Source organism: Pangasianodon hypophthalmus, chromosome 11, assembly GCF_027358585.1.
Source record: "Pangasianodon hypophthalmus isolate fPanHyp1 chromosome 11, fPanHyp1.pri, whole genome shotgun sequence".
Lineage (NCBI taxonomy): Eukaryota > Metazoa > Chordata > Actinopteri > Siluriformes > Pangasiidae > Pangasianodon > Pangasianodon hypophthalmus.
This window is the reverse complement of record NC_069720.1, coordinates 18,289,819-18,302,740: the sequence shown is the minus strand read 5'-3', so window position 1 is coordinate 18,302,740 and position 12,922 is coordinate 18,289,819. Positions and strand designations below refer to the sequence as shown.

The 12,922-nt window shown below is 36.2% G+C and overlaps 1 protein-coding gene across 2 annotated transcripts in view; it reads right to left on the bottom strand.

The window, feature by feature from the left end:
* The window catches only part of LOC113526284 (inactive N-acetylated-alpha-linked acidic dipeptidase-like protein 2), a 243,522-nt gene that overhangs the window by 164,839 nt on the left and 65,761 nt on the right, over positions 1-12,922 (bottom strand). For both annotated transcript variants that reach the window (XM_053238111.1, XM_053238112.1), the window contains exon 2: positions 7,857-8,355. In XM_053238111.1, coding sequence (XP_053094086.1) covers positions 7,857-8,347 — 491 coding nt within the window. In that variant the 5' untranslated portion in view covers positions 8,348-8,355. The remainder of the gene's footprint in view (positions 1-7,856; positions 8,356-12,922) is intronic.

The window sequence follows — 12,922 nt, the reverse complement described above, 5'->3', positions numbered from 1 at the left end:
TGCTGCCACCAGACTCCTGATGGATACACAGAAACGCAAACACATCACTCCTATTCTTGCTTCACTACACTGGCTACCAGTGCGCTACAGAATTGATTTCGAAACACTCCTACTAGTTTACAAATCTCTGAACAGTCTAGCTCCTTCATACCTTATGGAGCTTCTATCTGTTCGTAATCCCTCTAGAACTCTCAGGTCATGTGATCCATCACTACTAACGGTTTCCAGATCTAGATTGAAGCTTAGGGGTGATCGTGTTTTCACTGTGGTCAGCCTTAAACTTTGGAATAGCCTGCCTCTACACACTAGAACTTCTCCTACCATAACTATTTTCAAATCCAACTTATAAACTTATTTCTTTTCGTTGGCATTTGACCAGCTGTAGAGATAGTTTTAAATTTGTTGTATGATTTTTATGAAACAACAGTTATAATTTTAGTTTTTTCTTTTAACTGATATTATTTTACATTTTAAAATTAATTTCTAATATATATTTTTTAATATTATTTTAAAATTTTCTATTTTAGCTTTTGTAATTATTCTTTATTGTAAAGCACTTTGGTCAACCCTTGTTATTTTTAACGGTGATATATAAATAAATTTGACACTGACATAATGACACTGCAAATTGCAATGCTCTTTTCTTGGTCTTCAGGTCATCAATAACTTGATAAAAGTCACAATCAATTCCATTAGCACGCTGCTAATAGAAATAGCTCAAGAAACTAAATGAGAGTTTTGTAAAGATTGCCCCCCTGAGATAATTATTCTTAAATGCTGTATTTAGCCAGTCATTTCTCCTGTTGTGACTCTGATTGGCACCCTACCAGCAAGGTTAATACGGCTTGAGTTGATGATTAGTAGGAAACTGTCTATATAAATTGAATTTGGCACAGGCTCAGAACACATTACCAGCCTCACCAGGATTAGACAATCTTCTCTCAAGAGATACTTAAATAAAATGAGTCGGATTAGGCCACTATGACAGCCAGGGAGGGTATTTTACAAGTTATCATCCCTGTGTTCATTCACAAGGACTTGCATGGTGGACACTCATAATCTAAGCATAATGATAAGCATATTGAATATGTGATTGTTAGCATACATACAATCATTGGCACGGTGAAAGTTTCTGTTAGGAGTAGTTTATTTAACATTTATGGAAAGAGTCTCAGCGGTTTGTAAAAGTCATTAAGTGTTCAGACACAGGACTGGTAATGGGCAGTGGAATCCCAACGAAAACAACAAGCATCTTACGTTGTCTAATAGACAAAAATAGATCTGAATACATAAAAGTGAGTTAAAAATAATTTTAAAAAGTCCCAAAGTCTTCTCCTTCAATATCATTTACTGTCACTTTTTAAACTTCTCACTTTTCCAGCACATTTAGTTATTTATCAATTTCCTATGCAACATTTATTAATTTCCCCCAGCTGATATGATAATGAGAAGGGTGTGGCTAAATCTGTTGAGGTGTTAGAGTGGTCCCAGGTGTTTGGTTCCAAGATTAAGAGTTAAAATCTAATAGCAATCTAAAATTTGACAGCTTCATGATCACAACATGCTCTCATCATCACTTAATTAATGATGGCTCCATAAGCATTTTCAGAAATATTCAAACTGGTGATAATAAATGATGATAAAATTTCTCTCTTAAAGCCATAAATACACAGGCAATGTACTCCCATTGTTCATTTTTTTTTTAATTTCCTCACAAGTTATTGGTTGTGTAAAATGTAGCTGCCTTGTAAGTGCGTGTTCATTGCATAAACAAAGTGATATATTCTGATAGTGGGATTACTAATAATAATAGTCATATGTAGTTATATGAAGCCAGATTTATTCTAGCTCAGATAGATTGGGTCTGACCTGTAGTTCCAGCTTGCAGACACTCGGGGCGAATGTGCAGTAGTGTGATGCTTAATTAGTTATTTAAATATATTATGATTAAATAGGGAGAGTGAGAAATTGAAAAATAGAAAAGGACAGTAAATGACAAATGAAAGAGTAATATGAAGTTGTATATTTATTGTACTGACTGTTTCAGACTTTTGGAAATGCATATAGAAAATATCTTTGTGTTTTATTATAAATTTATTATAAATTGTATTATAAATTTATAAGCCTATTTATGACTTGTTTTTGGTGTTTTGGTGATGTCTTATCTACCCTCCAACCGATTTTGTGTTGTATAAACTGAACCCTTTAGGTATCATCTGTCAAAACCTGTGAGATTTTGTTTAGGATGTGACTTTTTATTTACACAAAAGAGACAACAGGGTTCAATTATATTTAGGGGCCGATTGTTCAATCTGGTTGTATCTGAAATTTTCTATCCTTTATAATGATTTGTTTGTGTTTATAGCACATTACTGATGCTTTAAAACATTTTCTCCCCAGTATTCACCTGTAATCTTACCTTATGGGAAGTGTATTTACTGTATCTACTTCAAACAGGAATGTGCAATTGGGTGTCTCTTAACTGAAGTGCTATTATGAAGCACCATTCACTTATTTAAATTGCTTATAAGCTTATGATTTTTATGTCCTCAATGCCAGGAATGCAGGGGAGGATGCAAGTGCAAGTTGACCGGTTTATTTTTATCCAAACAATCAAAACAAGAATGAGATTCGGGGTGCAGGCAAGGGTCAGGCGATCAGCAAACCACATAAACTAGACAAGGCAAGAGCAAGTCGAGGAAACGAGAAACAATGTCAAAAACCAGGATAGCAATACACAACCAAACAGCTTGGTAACCAACACAGAGCATATACTTCGCAAAGGTGTGTGTGAACTGTGAGTGCTTTTATACTGTGAATGTGGCTGTGGTGGTTATTGAGTCGAAGTGTGTGCATAATCAGTAATCAGTGGAGCATGAACGTGAGAGTGTTTGTGATGGCGGTGTGTTATAGTTCTTGGCGGCCATGTTTGTAGGCCATGCTGTATTCTGGGAGTTGTGGCTCGATGCCGAATCTGGCGTATCCATGACATTCAGATTAAAGTGGTGAAAAAAAAATCACACACTTAAAACACTTTTATAAAGCACCAATGTCTACAACATCACTTATTTAAGGAACCTGTTTGTCAGATAAATGGATACTGATAATGATACATGTGCTCAATGCTTTATGAATGGGCTGTTAGCAAAAATAAACCCAAGTTAAATAAGTTAAAGGTAAGGCTACAAACAAACAAACAAATAAATAAATGAGGGTTTAAAAAGGAAAAAAGTCAACCCAGGAGCCAGCCGTGAAATATACAAATAAGAAAGGGATTGCAGACTTTCTCTAATCTTGCAGACTAACATTGTTTAAGGCAAGACACTGCAGATAGAAACAACAATTTTGGTCATGATTCTTGGATAAATTTCATCTATATTACTTTGTCTCTTAAACTGTAGTAATAAAAATATCAAAACTGTACAGAAACTGTACACTCGTGACCACAGTGTTATCTAAAACTTAGCAACTTCGAAGAATGTTTATGCGCCAGGTCAAGTGTAATATCCTTGAAAAGCTTGTTTCCTGACATACTGTATACTGCATGCCAATTTATGTGTCATTATACCTGTTAGTTTCTTTTTTCAACCATATTTTTAAAAGAATATTTTTTTCTCAAAATCAGATTTTTTTTAATACCCTGCACCAAAAATCTCATGCAATCATCTAATTTCACATGTTCATTCCTATTTCAAAGAAGCATATTACAGAAGAACGACCCAATTTACATCCCGATTGACATTCGATTTTATATCAACCGGGGCATAAAATAATTTCATTATAAGAGTGCATGGTATTTTTTTGATTACACAATAAAGCAGTGGCTTTATCTTGACAGTGTATTCACATATGTTTTAATACACAAAGTGCACAAAGTCAAAATATCAGCAATCAGCTGCCATAGATGGATTGTGATATCTATTGTTTTACCCTATTCACCTTTAGCGCTTGCCTCAGTATACAGATGCGGCTGGGAACCTTGATCAGGGAGATCTGATGTGTTACATAACACTAGAACTAATCTGTGTTGCACACTTAAAGGATGAGACTGTCCACAGCATTCAGGGTTGCTAATATGTTTACGTGAAGCTCTGCACTACACACTATTAACCTGCGCGGTCTATTTTATGGTTGTTGCACACAATAGATAGAGCTATTGTGCTACAAAAGTTAAGCCTATCAGTTCAACAGCAAGACATGTTTACAGATAGGGGTTCCTATCAGGTAGAAACAGGAAAGCTTCCTAAATGTTCTATACATGTTATTATACCACAGTGCTGCTATATCCTTGAATCTGGTTGGTCAGAAGGTGTAGAATAAATTAATAATAATAATTCTATAACAGCAGCTCTGACAGACATTCTGGCTGTAATTCAAATCGTATGTGCTCATTCTAATATGTTGTTGCTTTTATAGCAACAGCTCATTCAGAAATATGTATAATCATTGATAGGGTGATGCTTCCTGTAATGAGAAATGGAAGGAGACTTCAGTGTCAGGGCTGTGTAACGGTCAGTAAATTTCCTGCCATATGGGGAGTCTTCAGGGCTTTCCACTTTATGGTTTCCATGTAATATGACAAGCTGCGCTTTTCCTGTCATACTGTATTTACTTCAAGAGAGAAAAAAGGTGAAGGAATGAATGTTTATAGCTCCTATAACGTAAGTGATAACAGGAATTAACTTGTCTCGTTGATGTTCCGCAACATTAGGCGTAACTATAAATGTTAAAAAGCATGACGTTTCATTTGTTCATAAATAAATTGTAATTGTTGGTGGTGTAGTATAAGAGGAAAAAAAACACGTTGTTATACGCAAATAATCCACTCTGTGGTGCTAAAATTAACTCTGTTTAGTGATGGGCCACCCCGTTGCAGATTATTTTCCTGAAAAACATTAAGTCTGAATCAAAGGTGCGTTTGTAAAGCACCTTTAGAAACAGAATAAGCTACGATGATAAATGTCTATGGATGACTTGCAAGTAATAATTTCGAGCAGATCTATTGTACCCTCTTATTGGTCCCTGAACATTATATTCTTCCACCTGCAATTTAATGCTGCTATTTTGACCCCTGAACACAAACAATCCAGCTTCATTGTGCAGAATTAATCACTGTGTTTCTGTGACGTCACAGCAGCTGAGTCTTGCCCCATATCCGTACCAACAGTCTGTCCCATCATTCTGCCATTAGCTTTAACAGCAGGGCTGGTCATTAGACAGGATGAACTGCGCACCAAGGGCCCCATAACTGTCTCCTCCATGGGACAGGCTCATGGCTCAGAGACCCCAGCATGGCTGCGTTGAACAGAATATGCCATCAGGCTCAGGTCTGTCTTGGCTGCTTCATAGAGTCCTCCCACTGTGAACTCCCCAGTCTGACCTTGAGATCCAGTATTTAAATGGCACAGGATGAAGAATGCTCACCAGGCCCACACTGTATCAATTACAAACCCCTAATTAAGAGTGAGTGTCTGCAGGAGATAAAGAATACCATTATAGGGGCAAAAACAGTAGGAAACAAGCTTTTTTCTTCTAGGGATTTTGGACTAATCTTATTTTGCTGGAACTGTTTTTTACCCGTGTATTCTTTGAAGTGTAAATGCTAAGAAATAAATATGTGTGTCAAAGAAACCCCTGTAGAAGAGGCTGTTTGTGAAGAAACAATAGAACAGGAAATAGGAAATAGGACTTCTGTATTCCTGTAAATTAGTCAATTAAATTGTAGTATCAATGTGTTATTGTGGTTGGATACACATTTGCCAGGATTCACCATCCAATCAAGACAAATGGCTACTCTAACATATTGGTAGGTTTTCATTATACTGGCCAGATTAAATGTTTACTCCAAACTTTGACACTTTTTGTCTACTAACTGAAGATCTATTGAGAAAATGAGGTGAGAAAAGCTGAAGCAAACCAAAGTAGAACTGAAGTGTCCTGAATTAGTTCTAATGAGGTTATTAGCATGTGCATTGAACCAGTTAGGGGAAGATCTTCAAAGCCTTTTCCAATCTCCATCCAAGCATCTCAGACAGGCTGGAGAGGCCTCCGCTTAATGTATGAGATGAGATTTAGCTCCAACCTGAGACAGACAGTCTCATTTCACCAACACTCTCATTTTCTCTAGGGCCCTCCTTCATGCTATATTGTGACTTATTGCCACAAATCCCAACAATAGATTGTACCATTTCCGACAATAGATTGTACCAATTTGTCTGCTTTGCTCACAGAGTAAATAATGCAATTATTGTTGTAAATCTTTCTATTTCCGCAAGCTACATTGGGAATACCAGGTCGTCGAAGGTGCTCTCTGAGTAAGCAATCAAAATATTTTGACATTTTGCCCATTGTTTTTTTTTTTTTCTGATTCTCCAAAAAGACCTGAGTGGTGCTGTTGGCACTGCTGCTTGAAAAATAAATGTGCCAAAATAAATAATGAATCAGCAATACCAAAAAGACTTTTGCAGACATAAGACTGTCTCAGCTGAGCGGAAATTGAATGGTGAGTTATCTTTCTGACACAAATACACATGCTTTCCATAATCCCTGGCTCTAAAACAATGTCGAGCCACTTGAGGCTTGTCTGCATTTAATTTTAACTGTAGTACCTAGTAGCAAGCATCTGTACTGCTGGGGATAGGATGTGATGTACTTTGGCTGCAGGACTGTGTTTGTCAGAAGCTCGAAGGTCCCACAGAGCCTGTCCTCAGACAAAAGCTGCATCTGTTTCATAGGGATGAATGGCTTCCTTTGGCAGGCCGGAATGCCCTTGAAGTTACTGCCACTGTGCTTCCTTCATTCAAAGTCTGTATTTGGGGCGATGATTTATGAGCTAATTAATTGTAATTGATTTAGTTGGTTTCAAAATGTAGAGATATGAATAGATGTTTGTGTCTTGTTATTATGACTCCTACATTCTACTCAAAAGTTCTTACCTGAATTTGGGACAATATTGCTAATTATGAGCTAATCAATCCAATTATAAGCTGAGGAATCCAAACTAAAACACCCCCAACATCTTGGTCAAATTCTATATGATGCAGTTGGCAACTCAGAGTTGAGTTACGCGCATGTAGAGAAGCTTTAAAACTGCGGGGTAGAGTTTGCCTAAAATAGAGGCATGTCTTAGTTACTAGCTTATTTAATTTCTCAATATTAGCTTGAGCACGTAAAGGTATAAAGTTGATGGTCACTGTCTGACAGTTATATGTAATATGTCATGATGAAATTTAGGTTTTAAAAAAAATCACATTACATACACATTACAATTTTATGACCTCAATTTAGTATCATGTGACTTTATTAAGATGTGTGCACAATTAACTTTCGGAGCATGACATATAAAAAAAAAAAAAAAAAAAAAAAAAAAAAAAAAAAGCAAACTAATAGGATGTGCTGGATCAAGTGCTATTTTATCCTTTGTCGAAAAATGAGCGTAGAAGCAATGTTGTCAAATTATACCAAATTTGCTGTGATTAATGTGATGGTCTCATTCATATATCATCATATTAGTCTTTTTATAATTCTTGTTTTGAAATTGTATCTTGCTTTTATAATAATACTTTTGACAGCAAAGGGAAAAAAATCCTATTTCCTCGCTCTGTGCAGTGTTAAAAGGCAGTGGTTGACATGCTATATGCTATTGAAAAACCTTGTCTCAGGCCCCACTAACCAAGAAAAAATCTGGAAACCTCAGAGGTGTGAACTACATGCAGGTAATTTGCATAACCTAAATGGAGAACTCAGAAAATCAACTTAAGCAGCTGTGTAACAAGTCTGAATACTCGTAACTTTCCCTGCATGAATTTAGACTTGGATCCCAAACTATAGTGATTATATTAAAAAAAAATTCTTACCTTTTTACTGCCTGGATCTTCTCTGCAGTGATGTTTTGTATAACCTTTTCCAGCATATCTGTGCTTGTGGTAGGCGTGGCCGGCTGCTCCTCAGTTCGCTTAGCATGTAGACCAATGAGCAGTCCCAGACAGAAGGCTCCTGCTCCAAACAGCACGTATTTGACAATGCAGGTAACACTCATCTTGTGCACCTTGGGAACAGTTCCACTGTATTGAAAGACATAGTTGGGGTCCTCTTGTAGTCTCTCGAACCGTCCATGGGGGGACATAGAGGGCTGGATGAACTCTTGGTCTTGATTCATTTCACCACTGGATGAGTTGCCCAAGGTCTCTGGGTCTGCACATTCTAGTTCGAAGTTGTCCAGTCCAGGCTCTTCCAACTCCTTTTCCATCTCCCACTCTAGATCAAGAGAGGCCAGCTGATCCTCACATTCTAGGTCCTGAGGGTGCATGGGGTTACCATGACTGGCAAGTGCTTTCCTGTATGCCATGTCCACACCTGCACACACACACACACACACACACACACACACACACAGACAGAAGAATTAATATGACGTTAATTTACAACAAATAAGACATAAAGAAAACACCACATAAGAAGAATAAATTAGATCGCCATCATTTTGTAAATTGTTTTTAATTGTTTAGATTAGATTAAATTCATAAAAAAGGAGACCAGTGTCAAAGTACTCCATTAAATTTAACTATCCCTTTTAAAGTGATCACCATCAAACCCAAACCAGCCCAATCGATAATAACAAAATTGCAAAAGTGCCCAGAAATTTCACAGTGGACAAAAGCTATTACTCATTTAAATTCAGCTACAAAGGAGATAAGTGATTGAAAATTTGCTGCTTGAAAACCTCAGTGTTAGGCAAAGTAGAAAACATCCACGGAACAGTTTTGATCAAACTGCAACACTTAAAGTAAAACATTCATTTGAAGTCAGGAGTAAAATACGCTCTGATAAAATGTAGTGAAAAACATCACTACTGCACACAAACACAGAACCAGCACACAGAATCATTCCATATTACATTTTATGCATTTCCAGAGTGTTTTCTGGGTTTCTGCTTCTCTTTTATTAAAGCATTAAACATAGACCAAAATTTCCTCAGTGCCGCGCAATATGTGGGTGAATCCATGAGTGAGGTGCCATATGCGTTCCAAATATGGAACAATACAGTATGTATGTACAGTAAAGATAAAAGGCATTTTAAACATAGGTAAAGTGTCCTTCACAACAACCTATGTGCATATTTCAGATAAATAACTTATTAATAAATAAATAACTTGTAAACATTAATACAACCTCTACAGCACTGTATCTTGAAATATAACAATTAAACACTTAAAAAAATAATATTATTATTGTTGCATTAATGTGTGAATCCATTTCTTGAAAAATCCATTACAAATTATTAGAATAGTACATTTTAGCTTTCCATAACTTTCACCCTGTTACCTGAATGTGAAATATTTCGAATAGTTCACAAAGGACATGTTCAACAGGAATTTGCATCATCCAAATTTCCTGAAGATTATGGCAAAAAGAAAATGAAGTTCATTCTTTTTTTTTTTTTTTTATTTTCAGGAATTGTTATTAACTGACAAGGTCAGTTTGAAAGTACGGCCCTGCTAACCAATTATAGATTATGAAATTGTAGATTGAGCCCAAACATGTTCCAGCAGGACAATGCCCCTGTGCACAAACAAGCTCAATGAAGACATGATTTTCCAAGGTTTGTGTCTAATTACACAGATGACCTGTACAGATCCCTGACCTCAACCCAACTAAAGACGCTGGAACTCCGACTGCATACACTGCCTTCATGCCCGACATCACAGCCTTCCCTCAATAATGCTCCTGTGGCTGAATGAGCACAAATCCCCACAGCCACATTACAAAATCTAGTGGAAGGCCTTCCCAGAAGAGTGGAGGCTTTTATAGCAGCAAAAGTCGACTCAACTCCATGCTAATGCCCATGGTTTTGGAATGAGATGTTTAAGGACAGATTGGACTGTGATGTTTAGGTGTTTCCAAACTTCTGGCCATATAGTGTATGTAAAAAATAACAAAAAAAAAATCAATACATTTGTTGTTGTAAGTCTTTCAACAGTATCAAGTTGTTGAAAGTCTAAAGCACAGGGAGATGGGGATGAGCTACTGAACAGGTTTGTATGGCTCATGAAACTTTCTTCAATTTAGAAGCGAATGCAAAGAAGAGATCCTCATTCACCCCCAGACCCCTGCTACGATACGGGTTGTCAAACTTTTCAGCAGAATTGACCCTCCTCCCGTCATCTCCTCCCTGCTTTCCCCTTCTTTCCACTCTTTTCCTGTCCTCTTCTCTCCTATCATTCGCTCAGGTGGCGATGGAGCTCGGCTCTCTTCTTTGCAGAATGACAGCTGACATTCAATCACCAGAAATGTCAGCAATTTAACGCTTCTCAGCTCCACAACAGAGCCATCAATTAAAGGCCAATGGAATGTACCATCTTTGACTTTTCCCCTGAGACTGATTTGACAGTGACACTAAAATGGAATGCCGCTGGAGTGCACACACTGCGCACGTTCATGCTGGGCTAAATCAATTTTCCAAACCATCCAAAGGACACATTCTGAGGAGCAATTTATTCATACAGCATTTTCCACTGGGTTATATTATATTAGATTGGATATCAAAAATACTGAATGTTATTTTTATTTTTTATCAAAAAAAAAGATACAAGTTCTTGTGACTGACACATACAAGATCCAGACAGCAAATGCTTCATATTTTCTGTGCATTTTATGCTCACCTTAACCAATGTTTATAAAACTTCTCCTTACATGAGTGTAGTTGAAATTGGTCAAGACAGGCAGAGTATCCAGTGTCACTCACGGCAGGGGAACGCTGGAGTGTCGCTTGTGGCAGATAAGACAACATGCCATGAGTAGCATGACTAACAACATCTATCAGGAAATGAATCCAAGCCCACCCCAAACAGGTATCAGACAACACTAAACTTAACTCCTCACTACGATGCAGCTCAATAAACCGCACACACTACACACCTGTCACAACATCAAAAAGGCCATGACCCAGAGTCAGTGAATGTCTCAATAAAAAATCACTGCAGATATAGAAGAAAAACAGGATATTGCAGGGAAGAATGGGAAACGCTCTCAAGAAACCTTCTCTCTGCCCTTGTCCAGCCCAAAAACCTTTCTCTCAGATGTAATTTCTTCAAATGTTCTATCAAGGCAAACAAATTAATAAAACGTTTATTCAGTCCATTTACTAAATATACATAGACTTTAGATCAACCGGAAGACAAATACATGCAGCTGTACATGCACATTTAAGGAAAGAAATTAACAATGAAAGAGGAAATAAAACATTCAAGTGAAGCTAATTTAGAGCTGTTTTCCAACCTGACCTTTTGTTTGTGAACTCTATTTATGGTTAAGTTTATATTCATTTTGTAACTCTAATAGGTCAGATTTATTTAAAGCTTTATTTATAAACACAGGTGAAGAAATTTCCCATTAAGAACAAATAAATCCTTATTTTATATAAACAGAACACTAAAACACTAAATAGACCAAAATAAATAAAATTGCATTTTGCATGTTGATAAAAAAATGTGATTAAAAAAAGCCCATTTGCCCAGGTTAGTGCTCCACATGCCTCTTCTACGTGAATGCAACTCAATTGAAGGACTAATGAGCTGATAAAGATCCACGTCTGAGCATACATTTTGAACTAAATCCCATGGCCTATATTTTAACACGAGGTTCTCATGTGCACAATTGTTATCTACATTATTTGTATTGTTATTACATATAGACTACTGCTTTATTTCCTTATTGATGATATTGATATTGATATAGACTATTTAACTGTAAATCAAACATTTCACTGGTTGTTAAAAAACTCTCTGCTGCTGAGTTTGTCAAGCAGTTGTTTTTTCTGATTGTATTATTTTATAAACTGCTTTATTTAAAAAAAAATACAGTATATACAGTATATACAGTACATATGCCTATGTGGTACCATTAATTTAAAAAGAAAAGGATAGGAAAAAAACAGTTTATGCTGTCATTTCCTCCATACAAACAGTCAGCTTTATTGACTGTTTATTCAGTGTTCCTTTTGTGCATATCTATTATGACATTTTTGAGAACACCAAATTTATACTCATCAACCTAAGACACAATCACCTCTAAATCAGCTTCACTGAAATTAATTTTTGACCCTTCATCCTTTCTCAGAGCTTGCTGAATGTTTTTTTTTTTACTGACTCACTATCACAACATCTGCATAAATTAGGGTGCATTTCATGTAAATTAGATGTACTGTATATAAGGATAAAGTTGGGATGTGCCATATGCATATTTTATATATATATATATATATATATATATATATATATATATATATATATATATATATATATATGCCATATTCTATTATTATACATAATTATTGTGTTTTTTATGCAGTTTATAGGAGTATATGCAGAATATATCCCTGGTTTTGACTCCACATATCCCAGGGTATCCCTTCAAGCAGAAAATAAAAGGGAATAAAGGGCAAATCTACATGTACAATTTTCATAATTTCATCCTTAACTCCTTGTTAAATGTAAGTATTTTTGGGCAATCCCAGAATATATGTGTGTGATCTCCTCCCTCCCCACATCCCCTCCAACATTTCTCTGCAACTGGAGTCTCAACAAATTTTGACATCACCAGTCACATTCTAAAGAATTTTATTTTTGTTTTCCAGTCGAACTCCTTTCAGATGTGACTATTGATGCCCTTACATATGTTCTCCCAAGTGTCATCTTCAGTAATTTCATTTAGCTCAAGCTCCCACTTTGTCTTTATTCAGTATGTGTTATCTATTGAATCAAGCAGCAGTCTACTGTACATGTGTGACACATGTTTTTTTTATGAGGTGTGTGTCGTTTCTGTATATTAATGAAATACTGTTTTATATTAAAATATATAGAAAACAAATATTGGTTGAGACTTCCTTTATTATTTCCCTTATGGTTTGTAATATGATGTCTTA